The sequence below is a fragment of the Budorcas taxicolor genome, chromosome 10 (assembly GCF_023091745.1).
Source record: "Budorcas taxicolor isolate Tak-1 chromosome 10, Takin1.1, whole genome shotgun sequence".
NCBI classification, from domain to species: domain Eukaryota; kingdom Metazoa; phylum Chordata; class Mammalia; order Artiodactyla; family Bovidae; genus Budorcas; species Budorcas taxicolor.
In genome coordinates, this window is record NC_068919.1 from 59,520,119 (window position 1) to 59,536,118 (window position 16,000).

The 16,000-nt window shown below is 35.6% G+C and overlaps 1 protein-coding gene across 1 annotated transcript in view; it reads left to right on the forward strand.

Moving 5' to 3' along the window:
- SECISBP2L (SECIS binding protein 2 like) overlaps positions 1-16,000 on the forward strand; it is a 49,674-nt gene that overhangs the window by 16,176 nt on the left and 17,498 nt on the right. The window contains exons 5-14 of the mRNA XM_052646204.1: positions 799-1,031; positions 1,319-1,343; positions 1,697-1,812; positions 7,142-7,276; positions 8,708-8,788; positions 9,316-9,483; positions 9,754-9,895; positions 13,134-13,303; positions 14,051-14,183; positions 15,794-15,956. Coding sequence (XP_052502164.1) covers positions 799-1,031; positions 1,319-1,343; positions 1,697-1,812; positions 7,142-7,276; positions 8,708-8,788; positions 9,316-9,483; positions 9,754-9,895; positions 13,134-13,303; positions 14,051-14,183; positions 15,794-15,956 — 1,366 coding nt within the window. The remainder of the gene's footprint in view (positions 1-798; positions 1,032-1,318; positions 1,344-1,696; positions 1,813-7,141; positions 7,277-8,707; positions 8,789-9,315; positions 9,484-9,753; positions 9,896-13,133; positions 13,304-14,050; positions 14,184-15,793; positions 15,957-16,000) is intronic.

The following is a 16,000-nucleotide window of genomic DNA, read 5'->3' on the forward strand; positions in this document are numbered from 1 at the left end:
GTGCAAACTGTTTTAACCACCTTTGAAAATGATTCAACATTACCAAGTAAAGTTGAACATTACATGTAACCCCTAAGCCTGTCGATATTTACCTTAGAGAAACCTTCATGTGCACACCTACATACTCTTACATCTATATAAGAATGTTTACAGAAGTACTGTTGTTGAGAGCAAAACCCCAGAACAACCCAAGTGTCCCATCAGTGGTACTAAGGACAAAGGCACTCTGGTATATTCATACACAGGCATCCTAGATTTCAGTGACCTTAATGCATTATAGCCACATGCATCAGAATCTCAAAACCAATCAACATTTGAGGGAGAGAGCAGCAGCAGGGGGAGGCAAGTCACAGAATAATGTAGATGTGTGATTCCATTTTTATAAAGGTAGAATTGCAAAGGTACATAATTTATGTGTTGGAACAGTAAATTTACTTCAAAAAATGAGGGAGTGATAAACACAATTCCGAATAGCCTCTGAGGGAGGAAAATAATAAAGTGGTGGAGGAAGCATGCAGTGGACTTCAAAGGATTGGTGATGTTTAAATGGATGATAGTGGTTTGTTTTAATTATATAATATTAAATACACAGTTATGCAGATACTCTCTTCATAATAAATACATGTTATAAAGCAACTTGTCAGGAACATCTTTTGCCGATCTTTTCAAAAAATTTCCACCTGTTTTCTTTGTTTACAAAGTTAGATATTATTCTTTTCTTACAATTTTAATGATAATTTAAAAGAATTGGTCAGCTTGTTCCTCAAGAGGAGTTGTCACACTTTGCTTGCCTTACAGATTTCCCATCAGACATCGCAAACAAATCTCTCTCCGAGAGCTCTGCCGCAATGCTCTGGAAGGCCAAAGGCAGGAGGAGAAGAGCCTCCCACCCGACTGCTGAGTCCTCTAGTGAGCAGGGAGCTAGTGAGGCTGACATTGACAGTGACAGTGGCTACTGCAGCCCCAAACACAGCAACAACCAGCAGCCTGCTGCGGGGGGGTTGAGAAATCCCGATTCTGGCTCCATCAGTGTATGTGACGTTACTTTATCTGCTCATCTGTCATCTGTGTCACTGTTCTTTGTCTCTTTGCCTAAAGCTGAAGTATCTATTTGCATTAATAGTTCCTATAATACGATGGTTAAAACTGTTTTGTATGTTTTACTATTAATATAAAAATACTTATGGAGAAGTATTTTTTCTAAGATTATAGTAAGCGTGCTTCACAGTAGATGGAATTGTGAAATGTTTTACAAGGTATATGGTGTTTACTCTTAAGCAGAAAATAATTGTCTTTTTTTTGTTGTTTCTATTTTTAGCATGTGGACTCATCTATATGTGCAGGTACTTATTTTCTGCATAGTGTTTTTGCTCTATTTTCTTCTCTGTCCATGTCACAGTTTTGCTTTTAAGCATGAAGCTTGCTGATGCTGCAAAAAAAAAATTAGAAGTCTTCCAAAGAAATGCAAGTTAATTTGAAAGTATGGTTTTGTTGATGAAGTTGGGAAAATGTCAGCTGGAGGTATTCTGCAAGTTGACACTTAACATTACCAAGAACTGGAATGCCACTTAAAGTTTATGGAAATTTTCCAGTGTTACATTTAGAATGACTGAGTTTCAACACATGATGTTAGGGGGCACTTTAGGTTTTGGCATCTTTATAATTAAATTATATTTTAAAATCTCATTTATTATAGGTGGTGTAAATTGGTCTAATGTCACTTGCCAGGCAACTCAGAAAAAACCTTGGATGGAAAAAAATCAGACATTTTCTAGAGGTGGAAGGCAGACTGAACAAAGAAATAATTCACAGGTAATTTGGATTAGGTTGGAGAATTAGGTGTGAGATAAATTAATATAAATTGTGGCCTTGAAGAGCAATGTCCTTAATTTTTGTCGATGCATGTTGTGTTTAACATGGTAATCTGTAACTCTGAAGTAGTTTAGCGAATAAAACTATTATTTAAATAATGAAACAAAATGGTAACATGTTGAATAGATGGGATATATATTGTACCATTTTCTACTTTTCTCTATTTAAGAAATGTGTTTGGATATTTTATAACTTAAAAAAAGAATTCAGCCCTGCTTCATCTTTTGTGAGTTTTTCCTATCTATATAAAAAAACATAAAGCATATTAATGCCTTAAATATTGTTTTTTTTGACCTTCAGGACTGCAGCCTTGTCCATGTCTTTACTTGACTATAAACACCACAAACCATGCTTGGTGCTTGTTGCAGTACCACAGTGATGGCCACCTCATGCTATAATGTGGCCAGACTGGGTAGCTTCCTGGGTTTGGGGAGCAAGATTTAGCTGAAGTACAGCAGAGCAAGTTATATACAGCCACAGGCTTCCAATAACTATCTTTCTGCATTGGTTGTGAAATCAGGGAGGCGTTGATTGGTCAGTATTTTTCCTTTTTTAATGTTTAGATAGCATTCCTGGATTTCTTAAATCTTGTTAATAGGAATTAAAGTTACCATATGAGTAGATCTAGATGAACTGAAATAGAAGTAAGTTAATAATGGATTGAATAAACCAAATACTTGCCTGTGCCTTTGCCTCCCTGAAATGAAGTTCCCTAGCATTAATTATGCTGTCAGGAAAACAAGTAGAATAGTGCCCTCTTCCCTACAGTTACTGCAAAAATGAGTCATTGTTGTTTGTGGCAGGCTTGTGAAGCAGTCTAGCTTTATTTGATCAAAAACAAAAGAGCTGAAACAAGAATTGTTTATATAGACTAGATAAACAAAATCTGTGGAATGTTTGGTCAAGTACTAAAATTTTATCTTGAAATTGTAACTGCTAGACCTGCCAAGCTTGCAGTCTCAGCATTGGTACTTTTGGTATCAGTAGTCTACTAGAGAGTAAATAATACTGATACAGAAAAATATTTTATCTCTGCCTCAAAGCTAATGAGAATGGTGAAAAAACACAAAACAGAAAATTATGGAAATGCATAAACATTTTATTTTGTATCTCTTCATTCCAAAAGAACTGAAGCCAGATGTTGAACAGTGTGTTTTCTACTTCTGAGGCTTTGTTATACTTTTTTAAGTGTGCAGTTGTTTGATTTTTTGATAGGCAAAATCTTTTTTCTTTAAAGTCAAAATATTTTCCCTTTGCAATCTCTGATTGTTTAAGGCTTAAAAAGCCTTTTAGAAATGTAGTACTCATTTGTATTTTCTGCTACTTTTTTACAGTGTAACGTTTTCAAAACTTTTTTATCCAAGGTTTTCTTTTGAAGCGTGGTACAACATAATGATGTCAATTTTCACAGTAGTTAACCAGTTAATCTTAATGTTTTAATATATTAATTTTTTTCTGATTTACTCTTTTAGTCACCTGCTGATCTCTTAGGTTTTAGGTTCTGTTTTTGAGCTTTTTTCCCATTTATTATTAGATGTGTACACCTGTACCAAGTGGTTTTAACTACTGAACAATGACATGATTTTTTAATACTTTTACCAGCGTCTTAACATTTGAAACAGCAGGTTTTTTTCTATACTCTGTTGTAGCCTTAGTTGTAAATGATAGAGTCTAAAAATTTAAGTTTTATTTTTTGAATAAATAAAAATGGTTTTATTTTGTGAATAGGTTGAAAAAAATATATGAAAAAGGTTATACAACAGACACTCTCATTTGCATCCAGTCTCCACACGTGTTCTCTTCCTTGTACCTGTGTATTTGCCCAGAGTCTCTTCATGTCATTATAAGTAAATGTATAAGTATGTATCTCATGTTTTATTTATTCTGTTCTGTGCTCTGTTCACATCTCTTAACAAAGTAGATAGATATTTTGTTAGAGATATTGCTTTATTATTTACTTAGAGGGTTTCTGCACTTTTTTTTTTTGAGCAACTCCTAATGTTGTTGGGGCTTTCTTTGTAGCTCAGTTGGGAAAGAATCTGCCTGCAGTGCAGGCGACCCGGGGGGTTCGATTCCTGGGTTGGGAAGATCCCCTGGAGAAGGAAATGGCAACCCACTCCAGTATTCTTGCCTGGAAAATCTCATGGACAGAGGAGCCTGGCTGGCTACAGTCCATGGGGTCACACAGTCAGACACGACTTAGCAACCAAACCACCACCACCACCTAATGTTGATGCATCCTTGTTATTTTCTGGAGTCCTGTTGATGGACACTTTAACTGTTTATAAACTGTTGCTATTGTAGACATGCTGCAGTGTTATTTTGAAATCTGTGTGTAGAGCAGTAGAATATATTCCTGGATAAGTATTGCTGAGTGAAAAGGTGAAGTCATCTCTGTTATTTGGTAAATATCACCAGATTGTGCCATTTTGCATTCTTAACAGTGATGTGGAGAGTGCTTATTTCCATAGAGCCTCAGAAACCATGTGTTTTCAAGATTTTGGATTGGTGCCAGTTAGGAGGAATAGTGTATTCATGTAGTTGAGCATCTTTCCATATGTTTAAGGACCATTTGTACTTTTCTGTGAACTTATGTTCTTTGCCCATTTATTGTGTTTTGACCTTTTTCTCTGTTTTTGTACATTTTTAAATCATTTTGATCAAGCTCTTACCAAATTTAAAGAAATTTTAAGAGCCTTAAGTGTTGTATGAGTTGCAAATACTTTACTAGATTTTCATTTTTATTTTTGACTTTGCTTAATAATTGCCATGCACAAGTGTGTTTTAAATACTATTAAGGAGTTGATTTTTTATAAAGAAATTTGTCTGATTTCCTCCAATGTGTTTATGCTCTTGTGTTTTTTACATTTAAATCTTTATTCCATTTAGAATTTGTCTTAGTGGATGTTGTGAGAAATGGGTCCTATTTTGTTTTTCATGTGGCTACCCAAATCTCCCACCACTGTGAATTGACAGGTCCAATCCATTACTTCATCTATTTAAGATAGCCACCTTTATCACCTATTAAATTTCCATATATTTTGAAGTCTTGTTTCTGGATTTTCTGTTTTGTTGTTTGGTTGTTAAATTAATCTATCAACTTTAGGAGAATGGACATCCTTTATGATGTGGCATCTCTCTAGAAAAAAAATAACGGCATTCTCTTTTTGAGTCACCTTTTTGTGTTCTTTAGAAGTATTGTATAGTTTTCTGAAAACAAGTTTGTACATATTCCCCATATGTTCTTAGTGTTTTTCTTTTTTTTATGTAAACTTATGAAAACTTAAACCTTTATATATTAATTTTATGCTAGTCATTTAAGAATCTTAATATGTATTTGTTGTTTCTGCTTTGTTCTCTTCTGTATGCCCAGTCTCTGTTAACAAAACTCTTCAGAAGAACTTAAAAAACAAAGGTTCATTTCAGGAGGTTATTGAAACACTTGCATATTTGATCCCCATGAACTTTGTTGGAACCATTCGTTGGGGATTTTAATTTAATCCTCAAACTTTGTCTCCAAGAATTAAGTTGTATTTATTTTTTAAAAGAATTGTTTTTGTGTTTATAACAACATTATATATTAACTGTGGTTTACAGGAAGGCTAACATTTTGATGTAATGCTGTTTGGAAGGTAGATTTACATTTACTTTTTTTGTGATAGTGATTGTACAAAGGAATGAAGATTTCTACTCAAGAATTGTTCTCTTGCTTCCTAGTCATCCCTATGTTGGGGCTTGATTTTTAGTACTCATTTCAGTGTGAATAATTTATGTGAATTAAGTCATTTCTTTGGTACCTGGACATTGTAAATTGTGTTTGTTTTGCCATCCTTGTGTGAGCTTCTTTTCATGAATCAATTTAAAAAATATTGTATTATGAAAATCTTTAAACAGACATTAAAGTTGAAATAATTTTATAGAGAACATTCATTGCTAGATACTATCAAAGATTTCTAAAATTGGCTTCATCACATGGTATATTTTTCTATCCATCTCTCTGTCCATCTTCATGAGTCTGTTTTAAGATGAAGTGAATATTTAAAACCAAGAATCTGCTGGGTCCCTGGAAAATTAATCTCATTTCTTAACAGGTGGTTATAGGTTATAGGAAGTAGCCCCGTTTTCATAATAGATCCTCTAAGGAAGAATTACATTTACTGTATGACTGTGCTCTAGCTTATATAGTTCTGCCATACAACCTACTTCCCAAGAGAGTGTAGAAGTTCTGTTTCTTATCGGCAAGTCTTTTTAGACCGGTTGATTAGCGTGAGAATTGCCAGGTGCTTCCAGGGCTTTGTGTGCATATTTTTGATTTCATGTCCAAAGCCTGTATACCAGCACCTGCAGTCCAGGTCCACTTCAAGTTCTGTTTATTATGAGGGTTCTTGAGTAACTGGTAAAGAAGACTGTACTTTCACATCTTCTCTAAAGTGTCCTGGTTAAGAAGGGCGTTTCGTATAAGTTGCATTGGGTACTTGAGAGAGGGAGCTTAATTGTCTTAAGATAATGCTTTTTCTTATTTCTTAGGATTAAAAAATATGAAAGCTGCAGATATTAAAATATCTAAAATAGTTTTTTATAAAAAGGTAATGCCTAGTTTCTCTCAATGGTAACATCATTCAAAACTATAGTGCAATGTCACAACCCCAATATTGACATCAATGTAGTCAGAATTCAAAACAGATCCATTACTACAGGAATCCCTTATGTCACTCTTTTATAGCCAGACTCCCTTCTTTTCCTCACCAGCTTCTCCTTAAACTCTAGAATCCATTAATGTGAATCTACTAATCTGTTTGTCCATTTTATGATTGTGTCATTTCAAGAATGTTGTATAATATATATCAACTGATACAGTCTTTTTAGGATTGACTTTTTTCACTCGTGTGGTTTTCTGGAGATTCCTACAGATTGTTAGTTATATCAGTAGTTTGTTTTTATGATCACCTAGTGTTTTATAGGGTGAATATACCACAATGAGTTTAGATTCATTGAAGGACTTCTGGGGTGTTTCTTGCTTTTGGTATTACAAATAAAGCCAATATAAGTGTTGATGTATGGGTGGGTGTAACATGCACTAATTATTACATTTTTGTGTTTTCATTATATTTACCTCGTTTGTCAAAGTTTTAACCTTTTATGATAAATTATATACTTTATGAAAATTCGTTGAGTTGTATACTTTGGGGTACGTTTCTGTATGTTATACTTCAGTAAAACATTTTACTTAAAAATAATACGTTTTCCACCTCCTTTGGGGTTTATTTAGGTTGGATTCAGATGCCGAGGACACAGTACTTCCTCAGAAAGAAGACAGAATTTACAAAAGAGACAAGATAATAAGCAGTTAAACCCCAGTCAGTCTCACAGAGGCGACCCAAATTCTGAGTCTTTATATTTTGAGGTACTTATTTCAAACTATAAATTGTTATAGCAAATGTTCCCATTAAGAAATTAATTTTTATTACATTATGATAAGTACTTTTTTATGTCTTAACCCATCACTGCTGTTAGATTGTAAGTTACCTAGAAGTATAGACTCATGTTTTTTCTTGGTTATATATAGTTAGTCTAAACATTACCTTTATTAATGTTTATTTTAAAATTTTTGTCATGAATATTCATCATTTTGAAGCAGCATGCAGAGATAGAACTTAATTTTATATGACTTTCACCTAATATGAATCTTCTCCCCATCTTTAATTATCAGTGTTCAGTCTATTTTGTTAAGGCTTTCAAATTTGAAAATAGTTAAATCTGGTTAATTTGTGCTGCTAGTCAGGGGAATCTTAAGAAGGAAGATAAAAGGCTATTTTACTCTCTCTAATAGGCAGACAGTTTATATTCTAATGGCAGTGTTTTTATTACTTATTCATCTAACTGGCACTCATTGGCAGCCTGTTATGTATTTAGTAAGGTGCTCTGCATGATACATTAAAGTGAATAAACACACTACCCTTAGGGAGATTACTGTGTAAAGAGGAATGTAGGTATGTACACACCTGGTAATTCTTAGGTGTGGTTAGAGTTGAAAGGAGTAGTAAGTTTTGGGTTTGAGGCAGGATAGGGTTAGCATTTGGAATAGGTTTTAAAGAATGAGTAGAGTTTGTGTCAAGATGGTGAACAACATCCCAGGTAACTCATTTGAATAATTCATTTTTGTTAACATAGTTTCTATAAGATGGCTTAATGGTTGCATTTTAAATATACTAGAAGCCAGAGGCTAGAGATGAATAATATGTTACATAAGCTTGATAATTGCCCTAAAGGACTTGAGAGTGCATCTGAATGGTACCTGTGGCAGAATTTTTATTTACCCTTAATCATGATTCATTCCATAGTTATAGCTAAAGATATTAGATAATTTTGAGTGTAAAGGAGGATATTGGTTAAGAAATTACTCTGAATAGGGAATTTATTTTTATTTTTTAACTTTTAATCTTATTGCTAGGTATATGTAGCAGTGGGACAGGAATTACATTAATGAAATTCATATTAAGCCATTTCTTTAAAATCCAAATTATGTGAAATGTGATAAAAATCCTTTTTGAATTTCTTATTATTTACCTTGGGTAGAATTATTAATAAAAATGGAGTTGTAGATGCAAAAATCCAAAGGATGGATGTGTGGATATGTCTTCATCCTTGAATAATTAAATTAGCCTTGTGTTAGCCTGTGAGAAATGAGACTTCCTTTTTAAGACTGACTTAAAATAGTTCAATACTGAGTTAATTACTTCCCTGTTTCTCGTTACTCTCAAGCATTATAAAAGGTTGTTCTCAAGAATTTATTGCTTTGGACTATGTTTTTACTTAAAATGTGGAACTATTTCAGGATGAAGATGGATTTCGAGAACTAAGTGAGAATGGAAATGCTAAAGATGAGAATATGCAACAGAAACTTTCTTCAAAAGTAGTAAGTGACTTTTAAAAATGAAAAGTAAAATGTATGAATGTCTTTTGAGACATGATTGTGTTGGAAAGAAATACTACAGGGAAGTATAAAGACTTGGGCAGATGGTATTGAAGAAACACCGTGTTTAGTACTGATTTAGTATTTTCAGCGTGGCCAGAACAGACACTGTCCTTTGAAATCCGTAGTTCCCTATCAAAGCAGTTAATACCGTTTATTAAATGACATCATGCAACATATAGCCCATGCTAAAATTTCCCCAGTTGTGAAACTTTACGTTGGAGTGCTTCTGTTTTAGTACAGAACCCAGACGGTCAGATCACCTCCTGCAGAATGCTGCTTTGTCGCCGTCATTTTCCAGTCTCCCGGCCTAGAGTGGTCCTGCCACCTCACTCTGTTCTTTATGACACTGAATCTTTTGAACAGTCTAGCCCCGTTATACTGTAGGACTTCTCACATTCTAGGTTGTCTTTCCTTATGATTAGATTTTTATGGAATCCCTAAAAAATGTTTTTCTCTGGTTATCATAGTTGGATGATTTACCAGAAAACTCACCAATCAATATAGTTCAGACTCCAATTCCCATTACAACCTCAGTTCCTAAACGTGCAAAAAGTCAAAAGAAGAAAGCTTTAGCAGCAGCCCTTGCCACTGCTCAAGAATATTCAGAAATAAGTATGGAGCAAAAAAAACTACAGGTATGTATTCATTTTTATGAATAAATAGGTAGTTTATTTGGTAGGTTTGGGGGAGAGGGTGGACGGAAGAGTGACAAATACAGTTATCTTAAATTGCCACTTTTTTTCACCTTATCGCCTGGCTTGCAGGATCTTAGTTCCCTGGCCAGGAATTGAACCCACACCCTCCACGTGAAAGCGTGGAGTCCAGACCACTGGACTGCCAGGGAATTCCCTTAAATTGTCACATTTTCATACTATAACAAAAATGTTTTCATGTTTATCTTGCAGGAAGCTTTATCAAAGGCAGCTGGAAAAAAGAATAAGACACCTGTGCAGCTAGATTTGGGGGATATGTTAGCAGCTCTGGAAAAGCAACAGCAAGCCATGAAAGCACGGCAAATTACTAATACCAGACCTCTGTCGTATACAGGTAATATCATTCATCTGAGCAATATGTTATTTGACTTTGGTAATATATTTTGGATATTGTTAATCTAAATTATATATACCTAAAAAAAATCCAAAGTCTAATTACTCATCAGCTCCTCTCCTGCCACACTATTACCTACCTTTCATTCACCCTAAACCCCAGTCTATCTTTAAAGGAGCGATCTTCAAGTATAAGTTCAAAACTCTCCAGTAACTCATCTCCAGTAACTTGGAGTGAAGCCGGAATTCTAAGTCATGTCTCAGCTGACCCTGTCACCTCTTGGCCCTCCACACCATTCTCCCTTGGCACACACTGCTTCAGCCACTTAGCCCCTTGCTGTTCCACGGACACTTCTAATGTGCTTTTAGCGCAGTTCTTCAGGCTTGCTCTCTCCTTTACCTGGGACTCTCTTCCCTCAGGCGCCAGTATCGTGTGTTCCCTCAGGCCCTCTGGATCTCGGTTCAGGTTTGTCAGTTGGTACATGTCATTGACCAGCTTTGAAGGTAGCAGTAAGGACCACAAGTAATTTGGCTCTATAACCGTTAAGTTTTCTAATTTAAAACCAAATGGGTGAGCAGAAAAAAGAAAATAAGTAAATAAGACCAAATGGGAAGCCTAGGAGTTCTGATCACATCGTGTGTGTATGTGAGAGAAAGAGAGTGGGAAGGAGGGAGAAAATGATCTTGCTTTCTCCCGAAACAGTGTTTTTTAACAAACCTCATCAGTTAGGCTCAGCAGCTTTGAGGTGCTCCCTCGTTTGTTTTCATAGTCTTTGTTTTAGAGGATGAGGAGTAATTATATTTGAAGATCACTCCTTTAAAGATAGACTGGGGGTTAGGGTGAATGAAAGGTAGGTAATAGTGTGGCAGGAGGAAGGGAAAGGCTCCAATAAAAAGCACTGATGTTGAGAGGCAGAATTGAATTTTCTGTTTCTTTTGTTCCTATGTAAAGGATCTACTGTTTTTAAACAAAAAGGTATGTAACAGTTTATAGCTTTAATTGTGTGTGTAGAATGTTTAAACCTATAGTTGATTACCCATCCAGTATGAACCTTAGCTTAGAGTAACTGTTAGTAAAAATAATATTGAGTACATCCTAGGCTTTAGAGTTACATGCTGTTGAGACGAGGAGAGTGGTAGTAACATCTTACTAAGAGTAAAGGAGCCTGGGAAACGGAACTGAGAGTTAGCAGTGTTCGGGGTCAGTGTGGTCTAGGGCTGCATGAGAGGGCTTTGGATTTGAACTGTCTCCTGGATCCTGTTCTTCCGTGTATTTCCTTGGCGAGTTATTTAATCTTCCCGTGCTTTGATTTCCTCATATTAAAATAGAGATAATACAGTACCTGCTTCAGGATTGTTTTGAGGGAGTAAATGGGATGATACATGTAAAGTGCTCAGTAACGTGTAACTAATTATTTAGGGGAAAAGACTATTAGTCTGTGATACTTCAAGTGGCTTATTATATTACAACTTTGATTCACTTAACACATGTTAATATATACAAATGTAATTATCTACATGCCAAGCTTGGTGTCAGGAACTGTGGAATGACAGATATGATTAAGATATGTCTGTGGTCAAGAAGATTATGGTGTAGTCAGAAAGACATAAACATATAACTCATAAAAAACAGTGCTACAGGAAAGGTGCCAGAAAAGTTTAATGAACTTATAGAAGAGTGGTTTATGTCAACAGGGCCATATGGGGAGGATGTTATAAATGACTTCAGATGTGATTTGAACTGGACTTTGAAGGGAGAGTAAAGTTCTTGACAGATAGGAATGAAATTAACCTCTAACCTGTCACCATGTTTAAATTGGTAAGGGTTGATTACAAAGAAATCAGCTTTCTTGGGAAGTCCAAAAGAAGGATGGGTCTATGGCAGAGATGTAAAGGATTTTAAGAAAGTTAATAGGATTTCTTAATTGATGGAATGTGGCAACTAATCAAAGATTACTCCAGACTCTGACTTAGAGCATTGTGTTGGTGGTAAGGGATATGATGATTCCAAATAGACTAAGGATCATGGAAGAAGAATTTTCTTGGGAAGAACAGACTCTGGCCCTGTTGTATTTGAAATGTTAGTTAGGGAGGTCTTGGTGGTTCCTATTTAACATAGTTAGGTATATGCAGTTCAGGTTAGAAGTCAATAAATTTCAAATAGGGATGATTGTTGTTATTGGAAATATATAAGATTGTCAGGGGAGAGAAAAATTAGGATAAAAGATGTAGGACGCTCAGAGTTAAAACACAGAAGAAAAAAGAACCAGAAAAACAGGTTGAGAAAAAGTAAGAGAAATAGAATGGAATGTAACAGAAGATGAGGATAGAATTTTCAGAAAGAGGAAGGATATGGTCTTTGGTAACAAATGCTAAAAAGAAAAAAACTAGTAGAGCAAAGACTCAGATTTGGTGATTGTAAAATTATATGTGATCTTGGCAATAGCAGTTTCAAGAAAGTGGGTAAGACTATAATGATTTGAAAAGTAATGGGAAAGCTGACTATTTGGAAGTTACAGAAAGAGGGGGAGTGGTGTTGCCTTAGAAGCCAGTCAGGGGAGAGGTTTTGTTGGTTTGCCTGCCTTTTTTCATCCTTTCATGTAGAGGAGATTTTGACTTCTTTGGGGAAGTTAGGGAAGAACTTGAAAGATTAAAGGGGAAAGGGATAGAGCAAAATCCTTGAGGAATTAATCCTGAGATGGGATTACTAGCTGAGGTGGTTGGGAGCCTTGGGTGGGAGTAAGGATGCCTACTTATATTGGAAATCATCTGCTCAGGGAAGTAACAGGAAAGCTTTTCTGCTAGAGTGAGAGGATTGAGATGATTAATAGAGGCAAGGTTTACTGAAGGATGGGTGGTATGCACTGGAGAATGAGGGTAACAATCAATCAGGCATAAACAAATTGCTTGAACAGTACTGAAGAATACAGCTGAGAGGGAAAATCATCATTTTTTACCGAAGGGCTGAAATGAGGAGTGACAGAGTACTTACCTTATATGAGGGTCATTCTTAGATTCATTAGCAATAAGAGGTACAGAGTTTTGAAATTTCAGAGGTAGAATGGTTCTTTGGAGCTGTATCTGAGGGACATTGCATGGCCGTATACTGCTTCTGCTAGTATGATGTCAGTTTTCCACAAGAAGAGGATGTTCTTGTTCTTAGACAGTTATAATTAGAAATTTTTAAAGTATGTGGAGTTGGCCATAAAAGTAAAACTAATGTTCTTGTTTGCTTTTAGTGGTCACTGCAGCTTCTTTTCACACTAAAGACTCTACTAACAGAAAACCTTTAACCAAAAGTCAGCCCTGTTTGACATCCTTTAATTCTTTGGACATTACTTCCTCTAAAGCAAAAAAAGGAAAAGAAAAGGAAATTGCAAAACTAAAACGGCCCACGGCACTTAAAAAGGTAAATCAAAACCTGGGGATGTTTACTTTACAGGATAAATAAGGGTTTAAATCTGTTTTGCAAATGTAGTTGTGGCATTTTAGCCAACAAATTATTGTGGAAAGTTTGTTAAGCATGCATCTTCATGATGACTAGTTAGTTAATTTGAGGTTAGGGTCTCAGCATCGTGACTCTTTTTCTGTGTTGACCAAGGCCCTGGAGAATGAGTTCTGTCTGTAAGGTTAAAACAGAAAAAATTAAACACTTAGGTATCCAAAAACTTTGGACCCTAGGAATCAGAAGCCTGAGATTCTAGTACCAACTTAGTACTTAGTGTTTTGTTTTAGCAAACCTTTCTTACCTTCATCTTCTTTGTCTTTAAGTTGGGGATAATATCTGCTCTCTTTAACTCGGTTTTGTTATTAGGAGCAGGATGAGATAATATATAACCAAATAAATCTAATGTAACTCTGTAGTCTGGTTTCCACACTTTTTATTTTACCCATTTTGGGGAAAGCCTTAGTTTGTCAACTCGGATTTAAAGAGTGAAGCAGATCTGGTAAATAGCTGTAGTATTGTGTTACCTCCCTTTATGCTGGATATAGTACTTCCTTCAGCTTCACTGCCTAAAATTACATTTACCTTTTTGCCAATTGCCACGTAGCCAGACAAAATCCTCATGTCCATTTTTTAAGTGTATCATAGTGAACATTTTAATCATTCAGTACATACTTAAAGAGTAATTTAACACTGGTAATGACTTTTTAGGTTATTTTGAAAGAAAGAGAGGAAAAGAAGGGCCGTTTAACTGTGGAGCACAATCTTTTGGGATCTGAGGAGCCAGTAGAGATGCACTTAGATTTTATTGATGATTTGCCACAAGAGATTGTTTCCCAGGAAGGTAAGATCACTCCTTTTCCCTTTCTTCTCATAAAATGGTCTGGAGTTTTTTAATTGGTAGGAAACAGCACATCACTAGTTGCTCTCCTAAATATGCTCTATGTTTTATCTAAGTTTTTTTTATGTTTGAGAGTTTATTTGGAAGATGCTTCTGTAAGGAGATATTTAAAGGAGGGGCAGGTGTTAATAGTAGGTCTGTGGCAGTTTTGAAGCTTAAATCCTGAATTTATTGTGTACTCTCATAATTATTATCATTAATGTCCCCTCTGTAACTGCCATGGTTCCTTTTATTTTGTCTTCGTTTATATCCAGAACACAGTTGGCTATCTTTTCTTTGCAGGACTGCAGTTGACCCTTGAACAATGCAGGTTTGAACCGCACAGGTCCACTTGTATACTGATATTTTTCAATTAATTTTGTTGAATTAACACATATGCCACAAAGAGAGAGAATTGTAAAGCTTGTTGCAGTGCAGAGTCCAGTTGGTTGATAGGATGCAGTCCCATACAGTGGGTAGCCAGCACATGATTCCAAACGGGACCTCAGGAAAACTGCAGATACCTTCAAAAATTTATACTACTGTGAAAGAAAGATTTTGAGAGAGACCTGACTAGGTCCCTTTTTCTACTGCTATTTATTCTTCAAATTTCAGTAAAATATTTAAATCCAGTTTACACTAGGTATAGTAGCAATGTTCCATTGGGTTTAGAAAAATAAATTTACTTCTAAGAATTGTTCGAATATATTTGGTTAGCGTTCCTCTTTACTCTCAATTAAACATCTTTCCCTTTGTATTTAGGTGTTATCTAATTATACATTCATTCAACAAGTGTTTTTGAATACTTACTGTGTGTACTTTAATAACTGGAGTAGGGGTGGGAAGCTCAAGAAATGTAATAAAGCTATGTAGTGGGCTGTCCCTGTTACAATAAATTCACAGTCTAGCAGAGAAATAAGGTATATATGTAATTTTGCAAATTAATGGACTGGACAAATACTAACTCATTTCCTGAGTTCATTTGTTTGAGAAGGAAGCAGTAACTAAAGGAAGCAGTTGAGTCAGAAGATGACAAACACGGCTACCTGAGCACAGAAGCAAAGACCAGGTGAAAGAGAAACTTGGGTGGTGCTTGGAGAGTCAGGAGTGGTGTGGAGGGACTGAGAGAGGCAGGATCATCATTGCTAGCAGCAATGGGAATTTTAAGACAGTTTTAAAAAATTATTTCTAAGAAAGAGGTGGAAAATAGAAATATAGGAGGCAGGTAATTTGATCCGGAAAGAGGTGCAGAAGCAAATACGTCTTTTTGTTCTTCAATTTAGATCCTCTAAGGGTACGTGTTTTAGGTTACTTTGCCTTCTCTCATCTTCTCTGTGAAGACTTACAGGCTGTACTTGATTTTTTTCAGAGTATATTTTAAGGCCTGATAGGAAGATTTGACATTTATAGTATATGAGAAATGTTTGTGATAGGAACAATGCCCAACTTGGTAGCTTCTGGAGAATCTGAAAGTGACACAAAAGATATTGCCCTTCTAAGTTGTTTTGATTGGTGTAGGGCTTTTCAGCATTTGAAATTCCTAAATTCTTTCTCCTCACCCCACTTCTCCACAGATACTGGACTGAGCATGCCCAGTGATACATCCCTGTCACCAGCAAGTCAGAACTCTCCATACTGTATGACACCTGTGTCCCAAGGCTCTCCAGCTAGTTCTGGGATAGGCAGTCCAATGGCATCTTCAACAATAACCAAAATCCACAGCAAAAGATTCAGAGAGTAAGTTTTAGTCTCTATTGAGGTTGAAAGTTTAAATATCTTGA